At 38.6% G+C, this 12976-nt stretch overlaps 1 protein-coding gene across 4 annotated transcripts in view; it reads right to left on the bottom strand.

Annotated features, from left to right (window-relative positions):
• Positions 1-12976, bottom strand: part of TRIM36 (tripartite motif containing 36) — a 54749-nt gene that overhangs the window by 23894 nt on the left and 17879 nt on the right. The window contains exon 3 of one of the 4 annotated variants that reach the window (XM_011971050.1): positions 8781-8810. The exons of the other annotated variants lie outside the window; for them this stretch is intronic. Coding sequence (XP_011826440.1) covers positions 8781-8810 — 30 coding nt within the window. The remainder of the gene's footprint in view (positions 1-8780; positions 8811-12976) is intronic. 4 annotated transcript variants of the gene reach the window in all.

Raw genomic sequence — 12976 nt, 5'->3', positions numbered from 1 at the left:
CAGCGGGAAAACCCCTGGAAGCTCACTGGGGCCCCACCAAGTCGTTTTTGTCTGGCCTCACAGGCAGGGATCCTTCTGGAGAACAGCCAGAGGCTCTGGGAAAAGGCCACAGGGAGAAGGAAATCTCCAGCTGAAGTTTGATACAATTTGAACTGATGGAGAAGCATTTGGCCAGAACTTGGAGGAGCGTGTAAATCCAGTGTGCAGACTCCACAGGCGGGGGAAGGAAAACCATACTTGCTTTTGCAGCTGGGAGGTGGGTGGACTAGGGCAAGTTCTCAGTCCTGCTCACCCACTGCCTGGAAACAAACTTGGTAATGTTGTCAGGGGCACAGTGGAAGTGAGACTGGCCCTTCAGATTGTGTGGGAGCTGGGTGATGCCTGTGACTGCCGGCTTTCCCCCACTTCGCTGACAACCTGTGTGACACAGCAGAGGTGGCCATAATCCTCCTAGGAACATAACTCCATTGACCTGGAAAGCTCAACCCCAATCCCCGCAGCAGCTGCAGCAAGAGCTGCTCAAGGAGAGTCTGAACTCAGACATGCCTAGCCCTGCCCCCACCCAATGGTCTTTCCCTACCTACCCTGGTAACTGAAGACAAAGGGCACATAATCTTGGGAGTTCTAGGGCCCTGCCCACCGCTTGTTCCTCCTCCTACTACCACAGTTGATGCCCTTTGGAAAGTTCCACCTCCTGGTAGGAGGCAACCAGCACAAAAATAGTGCATTAAACCACCAAAGCTAAGAAGCTTCAAAGAGTCCATTTCACTGCCTGCCACTTCCACCAGAACAGGTGCTGGTGGTACCCATGGCTGAAAGACCCAAAGATGGTTCACATCACAGGACTCTGGGCACACAACACCCAATACTGGCCCAGAGCCTGGTATGCTTACTGGGTGGATAGATCCAGAAGAGAGAACAATCACTACAACTCGGCTCCCAGGAAAGCACATCCATAGGAAATGCGGAAGAGTACTACATCAAAAACAACCCGTGGGACAAAAGGAACTGAACAGCAACCCTGAGCCCTAACCTCTCCTCTGACAGAGCCTACCCAAATGAGAAGGAACTAGGAAACCAACTCTGGTAATATGACAAAACAAGGTTAACACCAGCAAAAATCACACTAGCTCACCAGCAAGGGACCCAAACCAAGAAGAAATCCCTCATTTACCTGAAAAAGAATCCAGGAGGTTAGTTATTAAACTAATTGAGGAGACACCAGAGAAAGGCAAAGCCCAATGTAAGGAAATCCAAAAAATGATACAAGAAGTGAAGGAAGAAATGTCCAAGGAAATAGATAGCATACATAAAAAAACAATGAAAACTTCAGGAAACAATGGACACACTAATAGAAATGCAAAATGCTCTGGAAAGTCTTAGTAACAGAATTGAACAAGTATAAGAAAGAAATTCAGAGCTCGAAGACAAAGTCTTCGAACTAATCCAAGCCAACAAGATGAAGAAAGAATAAGAAAATATGAACAAAGCCTCCAAGAAGCCTGGGATTACGTTAAATGACCCACCCTAAGAATAATCAGCGTTCCTGAGGAAGAAGAGAAATCTAAAATTTGGAAAACGTATTTAGGAGAATAATCGAGGAAAACTTCCCCAGCCTTGCTAGAGACCTAGACATCCAAATACAAAAAGCACAAAGAACACCTGGGAAATTCATGGCAAAAAGATCATTGCCTAGGAACATTGTCATCAGGTTATCAGTTAAGACAAAGGAAAGAATCTTAAGAGCTGTGAGACAAAAGCACCAGGTAACCATAGGGAAAATCTATCAGATTAACAGCAGATTTCTCAGCAGAAACCCTACAAGCTAGAAGGGACTGGGGCCCTATCTTCAGCCTCCTAAAAAAAAAAATTATCTGCCAAGAATTTTATATGCAGCAAAACGAAGCTTCATTTATGAAGGAAAGATAAGAGTGTTTTTCAGACAAACAAATGCTGAGAGAATTCGCCACTACGAAGCCTCCTCTAAAAGAACTGCTAAAAGGAGTTCTAAATCTTGAAACAAATCCTGGAAACACATCAAAACAGAACCTCTTTAAAGCATAAATCACACAGGACCTATAAAACAAAAATAAGATTTAAAAAAACAAAGAAAACAAGGTATACAGGCAAAAAATAGCACAATGAATGGAATGGTACCTCATATCTCAATACCAACTGAATGTAAATGGCCTAAATGCTCCACTTAAAAAAAGATAAAGAATTGCAGAATAAGTAAGAATTCACCAACCATCTGCTGCCTTCAAGAGACTCACCTAACACATAAGGACTCACAAAAACTTAAGCTAAAGGGGTGGAAAAAGACATTTCATGTGAATGGACACCAAAAGCCAGCAGGAGTAGCTATTCTTAAACCAGACAAAACAAACTTTAAAGGAAACCAGTTTAAAAAGACAAAGAAGGACATTATATAATGATAAAAGGCCTTATCCAACAGGAAAATATCACAATCCTAAACATATATACACCTAACACAAGGGCTTCCACATTTATAAAAGAATTACTAACAGATCTAAGAAATGAGATAGACAGCAACACAGTAATAGTGGGAGGTGTCAATACACCACTGACAGCCCTAGACAGGTCAAGACAGAAAGACAACAAAGAAACAATGATTTTTTTTTTTTTCTTTGAGATGGAGCCATGCTCTGTTACCAAGGCTGGAGTGCAGTGGCACAATCTCAGCTCACTGCAATCTCCACCTCTCAGGTTCAAGAGATTCTCCTGCCTCAGCCTCCCGAGTAGCTGGGATTACAGATGCGTGCCACCAGGCCCGGCTAATTTTTGTACTTTTAGTAGAGACAGGGTCTCACCATGTTGTCCAGGCTGGTCTCGAACTCCTGACCTCAGGTGATCCTCCCGCCCTGGCCTCCCAAAGTGCCAGGATTACATGCGTGAACCACCATACCTGGCCAGAAACAATGGATTTAAACTATTCCTTGGAACAAATGGACCTAACAGTTATATGCACAACATTCCATCCAACAACCACAGAATATACATTCTATTCAACAGCACATGGAACTTTCTCCAAGATAGACTGTATGAGAGGCTACAAAATGAGCCTCAATAAATTTGAAAATACTGAAATTATATCAAGCACTGTCTCGGACCACAGTGGAATAAAACTGGAAATCAACTCCACAAGGAACCTTCAAAACCATGCAAATACATGGAAATTAAATAACCTGCTCCTGAATGAGCACTGGGTCAAAAAAAAAAAAAATGAAATCAAGATGAAATTTAAATATTCTTCAAACTGCATGACAATAGTGACACAACCTATCAAAACCTCTGGGACATGGCAAAGGCAGTGCTAAAAGGAAAGCTCACAGCCCTAAACGCCTATATCAAAAAGTCTGAAAGAGCAGCAAGAGACAATCTAAGGACACACCTCTAGGAACCGGAAAAACAAGAACAAACCAAACCCAAACCTAGCAAAAGAAAGGAAATAACCAAGATCATAGCAGAACTAAATGAAATTGAAACAAACGAAAAAAAAAAAAAAACCACAAAAGATAAATCAAACAAAAAGCTGGTTCTTCGAAGATAAATAAAATTGATATACCATTAGAAAAATTAACCAAGAAAAGAAGAAAATCCAAATAAGCTCAATAAGGAATGAATCAGGAGATATTACAATTGACACCACAGAAATACAAAAGATCATTCAAGGCTGCTTATGACCACCTTTACATGCATAAACTAGAAAACCTAAAAGAGACAGATAAATTATTGGAAAGATACGCTTAAATCAGGAAGAATTAGAGACCCTGAACAGACCAGTAACAAGCACCAAGATTGAAATGGTAATTTTAAAATTACCAACAAAAAAAGTCCAGGATCAGACGGATTCACAGCAGAGTTCGACCAGGTATTCAAAGAACAATTTGTACTAATCCTATTGACACTATTCCAGGAGATAGAGAAAGAGGGAACCTTCTCTAACTCATTCTATGAAGCCAGTATCACCCTAATACCAAAACCAGGAAAGGACACAACAAAAGAAAACTACAGACCAGGCTGGGCATGGTGGCTCACGATTGTAATCCCAGCACTTTGGAAGGCTGAGGCGGGCAGATCACCTGAGGTCAGGAGTTTGACACCAGCCTGACCAACATGGAAGAAACCTCATCTCTACTAAAAATTCAAAAAAATTAGCCAGGTGTGGTGGCGCATGCCTGTAAGCCCAGCTACTCTGGAGGCTGAGGCAGGAGAATCACTTGAACCCAGAAGGCGGAGGTTGCAGTGAGCCAAGATCACGCCATTGCACTTCAGCCTGGGCATCAAGAGCAAAACACTGCTTACAAAAATAATTAGCTGGGTATGGTGGCAGGGACCTATAATCTCAGCTACTCAGGAGACTGAGACAGGAGAATTGCTTGAACCGGGGAGGCAGAGGTTGTGGTGAGCCGAGATCGCACCACTGCACTCCAGCCTGGGCAACAAAGAGCGAAATTCCGTCTCAAAAACAAAAATAAAAATAAACTACAGACCAATATCCCTGATGAACATAGACGTTAAATCCTTAACAAAATACTAGCTAACTAAATCCAACAACATATCAAAAAGATAATCCACCATGATCAAGTGGGTTTCATACCAGGATGCAGGGATGGTTTAACATATGCAAGTCAATAAATGTGATACACCACATAAACAGAATTAAAAACAAAAATCACATGATCATCTCAATAGATGCAAAAAAGGCATTTGACAAAATCTAGCATCCCTTTATGATTAAGACTCTCAGCAAAATCAGCATACAAGGAACATAACTCAACATAATAAAACCCATCTATGACAAACCCACAGCCAAGATAATACCGAATGGGGAAGAGTTGAAAGCATTCCCTCTGATAACTGGAACAAGACAAGGATGCCCACTCTCACCACTCTTCTTCAACATAGTACTGGAAGTCCTAGCCAGAGCAATGAGACAAGAAAAAGAAATGAAGGGCAACCAAATCGGTAAAGAGGAAGTCAAACTGTCACTGTTTGCTGATGATATGATTGTTTGCCACGAAAACCCTAAAGACTCCTCCAGAAGGCTCCTAAAACGGATAAAAAAATTCAGCAAAGTTTCAGGATACACTAATGTACACAAATCAGTAGCTCTTCTATACAACAACAGTGACCAAGTTAAGAATCAAATCAAGACCTCAACCCCTTTTACAATAGCTGCAAAAAAATAAAAAAAATAAAAAAATAAAAAACAGGAATATACTCAACCAAGGAAGTGAAGGACCTCTACAAGGAAAACTACAAAATGCTGCTAAAGGAATCATAGAAGACACAAAAAAATGGAAACACATCCCATGCTCATGGATGGGTAGAATCAAATATTGTGAAAATGACCATACTGCCATGAGCAATCTACAAATCCAACGCAATCCCCATCAAAATATCACCATCATTCATCACAGACTTAAAAAAAAAAATTCTAAAATTCATATGGAACCAAAAAAGAGCCTGCATAGCCAAAGCAAAACTAATAAGCAGAAAGAACACATCTGAAGGTATCACATCACCTAATTTCAAATTATACTGTAAGGCCATAGTCATCAAAACAGTATGGTACTGGTATAAAAATAGGCACATAGACCAATGGAACAGAATAGAGAACCCAGAAATAAGCCCAAATACTTACAGCCAACTGATCTTCAACAAAGCAAAGTAAAACATAAAAGTGGGGAAAGGACATCCTTTTCAACAAATGGTGCTGGGATAATCGGCTAGCCACATGTAGGAGAATGAAACTGGATCCTCATCTCTCACCTCATACAAAAATCAACTCAAGATGGATTAAAGACTTAAACCTAAGACCTGAAACTATAAAAATTCTAGAAGATAACATTGAAAAAACCATTCTAGACTTTGGCTTACGCAAGGAGTTCATGACCAAGAAGTCAAAAGCAAACGCAATAAAAACAAAGATAAATTGCTGGAACTTAATTAAACTAAAGAGCTTTTCCATGGCAAAAGGAATAGTCAGCAGAGTAAACAGATAACCCATAGAGTGGAAAAAAAATTTTCAAAATCTATACATCTGACAAAGGACTAATATCCAGAATCACAATGAACTCAAACAAATAAATAAGAAAAAAACAATCCCACCAAAAAGTGGGCTAACGACATGAATAGACAATTCTTAAAAGAAGATACACAAATGGTCAACAAACATATTTCAAAATGCTCAATAGCACTGTATGATCAAGAAGATGCAAATCAAAACCACAATGTGATACCACGTTACTCCTGCAAGAATGGCCATAATAAAAAAAAAACAGATGTTGGCATAGATGCAGTGAACAGGGTACACTTCTACACTGCTAGTGGGAATGCAAACTAGTACAAGCACTACAAAAAAGAGTGTGGAGATTCCTTAAAGAACTAAAAGCAGAGGCCAGGCGTGGTGGCTCACACCTGTAATCCCAACACTTTGGCAGGCCAAGGTGGGTGGATCACCTGAGGTCAGGAGTTCGAGACCAGCCTGGCTGCCATGGCAAAACCCCGTCTCTACTAAAAATAGAAAAATTAGCCAGGTATGGTGATGCTTGCTTATAATCCCAGTTACTTAGGTGGCTGAGGCAGGAGAATCGCTTGAACCTGGTGGGCGGAGGTTGCAGTGAGTCAAGATCACGCCATTGCACTCCAGTCTGAGGGACAACAGTGAAACTCTATCTCAAAAAAAAAAAAAAAAGTACTGAAAGTGGAACTACCATTTGATCCAGCAATCCCACTAGTGGGTATCTACCCAGAGGAAAAGAAGTCATTATACAAAAAATATACTTGCACATATATGTTTATGGCAGCACAATTAGCAGTTGCAAAAACGTGGAAAAAACCCAAATTCCTATCAATTGAGTGGATAAAGAAACTGTGGTGTTATATATACACGATGGAATACTACTCAGCTATAAAAAGAAATGAATTAATGGCATTCACAGTGACCTGGATGAGACTGGAGACTATTATTCTTAGTGAAGTAACTCAGGAATGGAAAACCAAACATCATATGGTCTCACTCATAAGTGGGAGCTAAGCTATGAGGATGCAAAGGCATAAGAATAACACAATGGACTCTGGGGACTCAGGTAGAAAGGGTAGGAAGGGGGTCAGGGACAAAAGACCACCAATAGGGTACAGTGGACACTGCTCGGGTGATGGGTGCACCAAAATCTCACAAATCACCACTGAAGAACTTACTCCTGTAGCCAAACACCATGTGTACTCCAATAACATATGGAAATTTAAAATTTTTTTAAATAAAATAAAGAAAGAAAAATAATGATGGCTTGGAAAGGTAAGGAAGTAATGTAGAGCAAGAAATGCAACTTTATATGTCAAATTGAATCTGATATTTGTAAATTATGTGAATACTAGCAACTTGCAGAATCTATTCTTTTTCCCACAAATCTTTCCTTCAAAGATAGATTAAAAAGTCAGCATAATTTTAAAATAAAGACTCCAAAAATTTTCAAATTGGTTTACAGCAAATCCCCTAAAACAGTCAGCTTTCAGTCGTTCATTTAACCGTTTAAATATCTAAGAGAAAATAAAGTATTTCAAAACAAAGAGAAGAGAGTCAGTCCATAACCAATAGGTTGCAAACTTCTGCCAGTTGCATCCTCTCCCATATTCTGGCTGCGACTTCCCCATCGCTATCCCCGACAGTTCATGAACTACCTCTCCCAATGGTGGACACTACTGTTGGGCTTTTGGTGTTTGGCAGTGGCTGGATATCTTATGCTGCCACCTTAATGCTTCTTTTGGCACATTCTATTTGATGCCTATGAGTTACATTTACCTTTTGGGTATTATATCGGCATTCTTCACCCTGTAAAAATTATTTTTCTCAGCTACCCTCTGAATCAAAAAGGGGTAGTAGCTTTTTTAAAGCAAACTGCTCCTATCTCTCCTTCTAATTACTAAATTTCAACACTTAAAATTTATATTCTCAAAAGCCTGTAAAAGAAAGAATTATACATGACTTCTAATCGTGGTTACAAGATCTTTAAGTCAAGAAATGCAGAAGAGAAAAAGACAGAAAGGGGATAAATTTCAGGTGTTAATTATTCTCCCATGAAATAGAGGGTGGTATCACCAGCATCCCATAAAAAAGCAGTCAATGTTATTTTTAAAGGTCAACTGGAGTAAAAATAAATTTTAATAAGATAGGTTGCCCCATCTTTTACACAGAATCAAATATTTCAAAAGTCTAAAAAAGGAGTGTACATTTACCCACAAGTGGGTAAGACCTCAATGCTAAAACTCTGATGCCAAGTACTTTAAAACATCAACAAAGACTCTATATGTATAAAATGAGCAAAGATATCATTAAATAGAAAAATAATCAATATCTTTAATCACATTTTTCAATACATAAGAACGCATTAGCTTATTTAACCTTTTACATATAGCAATATCAAGCTTTGCTCCACTAAGCAAATTAAAGGATTTTTAAGATACCATATACAAAAAAACATACAAAAGCGGTATAAATCATTTTCTTCAAAAATATTTTGTCATGTATATCGACAAAATGCAAGCACCAATAATAAGTGTTCTCTTTAAACACATCAGAACTTGCTTGGAAATTTAGTCCTGTTGACCTTTAAGTCATTTCAGCCCAATTTGTTCACTCTCTACACAATTTTGAAGACTTGACCACTGATGTTTAAGAACCTTACACAAGATTATTTAATTTAAATCTAACACCATACTGCCTGCGGCCACAAAAGCAATAAAACATTTTCTACCTCTCCACCCCACAGATCTCCGTTGTGATGCTGTGAACAATGAACAGAAAGCTGGATTTAGAATTTAATTTCAAAGAGAAGATTCACAACTTGTTAACAAAAGAGAAAGCGGTAATTGTGTCCTGAAAATAATACAATTATTGAATTAACAGTAAAAATGTGTTTTTCCTGGTACACACGGTATTTATGAAGCCAGTAGTATAAAACATCCATCAAGCAATCTTATTAGAATCATTGTGATATAGCACTTAAAAGACAATACTTTGTCCTATATAGATTTGTATTTTTAAACAATCATACTTACAGTAAATGCTGCAAATACAAAATGAAATCAAACATCCTTTGACTTTTTACTGACCTAAAAACTGTTAAACAAACAAACAAAAAAAACAAAAAAAACCCTAAAACTGAATACATCAGTTTAGACAATGGGAAAATACAAAATAGGGGGGAAGCTAACATATGTATGATCAAAAGTATACAGTAATATGGCGTTTATTTGTACATAATTTAATATGCTACTGTGTTATGCACAAAATCTCACTCTCCTTTAAAGGTACCCTTTAAAAAAAAAACTGTCAAAAGTCTAATGCAACATTATCCAAAAGAAATATACGAGCCAAAACTACAATATACTATGTTTAAATTTTCCAGTATATATTAAATTTTCCAATATATTAAAAAACAATTGAAAATAATTTTAATAACATTATTTAACCCACTATATCCAAAATACTATGATTTTAAAATGTAAACAATATAACAATGATTAAAGATCATTTCACAGTCTTTTTTATTCTGTGTATTTTAACTCACAGCATATCTCAATTCAGACTAGCCACATTTCAACCACTCAATAGCCACATGTAGCTAGTGGCTACCATACTGGAAAATCCAGGTTTAATTAATCCCTTTATTAGACCAGTGACAAAACTAGACTGGGTGCAGTGACTAACACCTGTAATTCCAGCACTTTGGAAGGCCAAGGCACAAAGAGCGCTTGAAGCCGGGGGTCTGAAACCAGCCTAGGCAACAAAGTGGGACCCTCATCTCTACAAAAAAATTTTAAAATTAGCAGGGAGAGAGTGAGTGGCATGCACCTCTAGTCTCAGGTACTTAGGAGGCTGAGGCAGGAGGATCACTTAAGCCTCAGAGTTAGAGGTTACAGTGAGCTATGATCAAGCCATTGCACTCCAGCCCAGGTAACAAACAGAGACCCTGTCTCAAATAAATGTCTAAAGGATAAAAATTTAAAAAGAAAGCTGTCAGAAAAAAAGGAATATTACTCATGAATCTATCAGAAAAAGGATTATAGGCAAATGCCCAATACATAGAGGGCAAGTAACATCACATTTGTACTGCAATGACTTCTACTAGTTTAAAACTGGTAAAAGACAATCCTAAAATTTGCATTAAAACCTCCAGGAACGATTTCTATACTTACAGCATTCTCACCATTTGGCTGCCCTCTCTTTATTAACTTGCTCTGTATGTGTTGTTGATAAAGGACTATGTTCTAGTAATAAATCTGTTATAAAGCTTTGTGCAATGCTAAGGGGTACGTGTCTTTAAAAAAAAAAGAAGGTGGGTCTATCTTGTTCATTGTTCTTAACCATTTAGCCATATCTAGTAACCAACAGGTACTCAAATATTTGTTGAATGAATGAATTCCACTGGTATTCAATAAGGCATAGAACTTCAGTGCTGGAGATATGGCATGCGACAGAACAACTGGCCCAACCTACCACCCACAGCAGAAATACCCTCCACAATATTGCAGACAATGGCCACCCACCCATTGTTTTAAACAAAGTCTTCAAATACTGATGGCCCAAATGCTGTCTGGGTCACAGCCAAAAGATACATTTTGGCTGTCCTGCCCTACTGAGCTGGTGTGGTATTTTTAAATAATCTGAATTGAAAATATTTAAAAACCAGATTTCACATGGAAACCACTATAAAGTTTTTGTGAAAAAACAATAAATCTGACAATCTGGCATCTTCAACCCTGATAGTGCCAAGTGGTTACTGCCCCCTTTAACAAGGCATCTGCTTTAGACTCCACAGTCCCAAACCACAGCCTACTTCTCCAACAGGGAGTCCTAAAATCAGTTGGCTGCTGTCCCTTTGGGCTGATGGTTTTCTTATAGTAGTTGAGATAAAGGGAAAATCCAATATTTATGGTCTCCATATTTACAGCAAAAAAACTAAAATGAAGGAGAGTCCTATATTTATTATGCCTGGGGCTCTCTTCATTGATGCACCTGTTTGGCCCTGCAGCATCTAAATTTGACACCGGATGCAAACACTTTTAGTGGCAGGAGTCTGATATACTCAGCCCATTTCACTTCTGGGGACAGCCTTAGTAGTGGGGTGGTGTGTGTGTGTGTGTCTTCTTTCATGCTAAGTTAAATGTGCTTTCCTATTCCATCTACTCATTGACCTGGGACCTCTGCCAGAGATATCCAGCATACTCGTTCTATCCATAAGAAAGCTATCATATTCTGCAGTCATCCCTTCTCATCTCCTGTAATTGCTCTTTACCCCTCTCAGGACATAATCTAACTTCACAGGGTTCTTCCTAAAGAAGAGGGAGAAACATCTCAGTAATTCTATTTCGTATCTAGACAGTGAAAAGTATGGTGTAATGGAGCTCATATTCCAAAAGACAAAAGTCATTATTACTGAATATAAGCCATTGTGGCATGTTCTGTACAAACCCTGTGGCAGAGGTTTCTCATTCAACATCCATTTAACAAATATTTATTAAGCATCTAGAGTACCACACTAGGTAAATTCCTGAAAACAGAAAATCATTCGTCTAGTTCTTCCTATGAATCACACAAAAAACTAGCCAAATCTTAATATTAAAAGCCTACAGAATTTTGTGAAATATGTATATAAGCGCAAACTACTTATAAGTAGAACTATCTAGTACATAACTAAAATGTTGTTTGTGCTAAATATTAATATACAAAAAGTTTTCTTCGGTCAATCAAGCAGGGGTTCTCAATCAGCCAATGAAGATGTACCAACAGAATATCAAGTTGTTAAGCTGGTAGGACTGATTTCAAGTGATGCTGTCTTTCCCTCCTCAGTATGCCAGATTGGTAGCAAGGGAGGAAACATAAAGGTGATGACCTCACAAGGATCATGACCCTGTATAACTTCATACTCTCTGAATTTTCTGTTTGCCTGATGTGATGCTGCTTGTTTTTTTGTATATACATACAACTTCCATATGTGCAAAATATCATCCATGTAACTAGTGATTGCCATCTTTTTAAAAAAATATATGTTTTAATAGCAGCATATCTACTCTTCTCCACTCTCTCTGATGGAGCACACATAAGTATCACCCAAGGAGACTCCCTATCACAGAGAGACCAAAAGAAGATAACATTCTCTAAAATGTAACTTAGACTCTTTTCTGCAAAGTTTTTTTTTTTTTTTTTTTTACAAGATTAAAAAGTTACTCCTGTACTTTAAGAGGGAGAAACTGACACAGTGGACAAAAAGATTAAACTTGAAACTTCAAAGCCCAAAATAGGAAGCGCTGCTCTGAAAGTCTGACACTTAGGACCACTACTGACTCTCCTCCATAAGGACATGCCTAACATGAGCCTGTACTATTTGCACTCATTTTGGTCCTCGCAGCTGACTTCTGTACTAGTATTTGGCCCTGAATTTCAGTGTCTCCAGTGATTTCAAGTTAATTTTGATCTACATTAATCCTGCAACATCCGTCCAGAGAAAAAGTAACATTATCCCAACAAGAAACAATTTAAACGTTGGCCATGTAATAAAGATATACGTGCTGTACATCAATTTCATTTTCTATACATTACTACAGAATTCTACTACTATTTATGACATTCAAAATCCTTTTTTTAAAAACAGACAAAAATGGATGGAGAGGCTGGAATAAGTTGCTCATGCCCATGATCCCAGCACTTTAGGGGGCCAAGGTGGGCAGACTGCTTGAGCCTAGAAGTTTGAGACGAGCCTGGGCAACATGGTGAAACAAAAATATATAAAAATTAACTGGGCATGGTGGCACCCGCTTGTAGTCCCAGCTACTCAGGAGGCTGAGGTGGGAGGAGCACTTGAGCCCAGGAGAGGGAGGCTGCAGTGAGCCGAGATTGCGCCACTGCACTTCAGCCTGAGAGACAGGGAAGACACTGTCTCAAAAAACA

This window comes from Mandrillus leucophaeus, unplaced genomic scaffold (assembly GCF_000951045.1).
Source record: "Mandrillus leucophaeus isolate KB7577 unplaced genomic scaffold, Mleu.le_1.0 Scaffold983, whole genome shotgun sequence".
Lineage (NCBI taxonomy): Eukaryota > Metazoa > Chordata > Mammalia > Primates > Cercopithecidae > Mandrillus > Mandrillus leucophaeus.
Note: the sequence above shows the minus strand (reverse complement) of the source record. Positions and strands in the feature narration are given on the sequence as shown.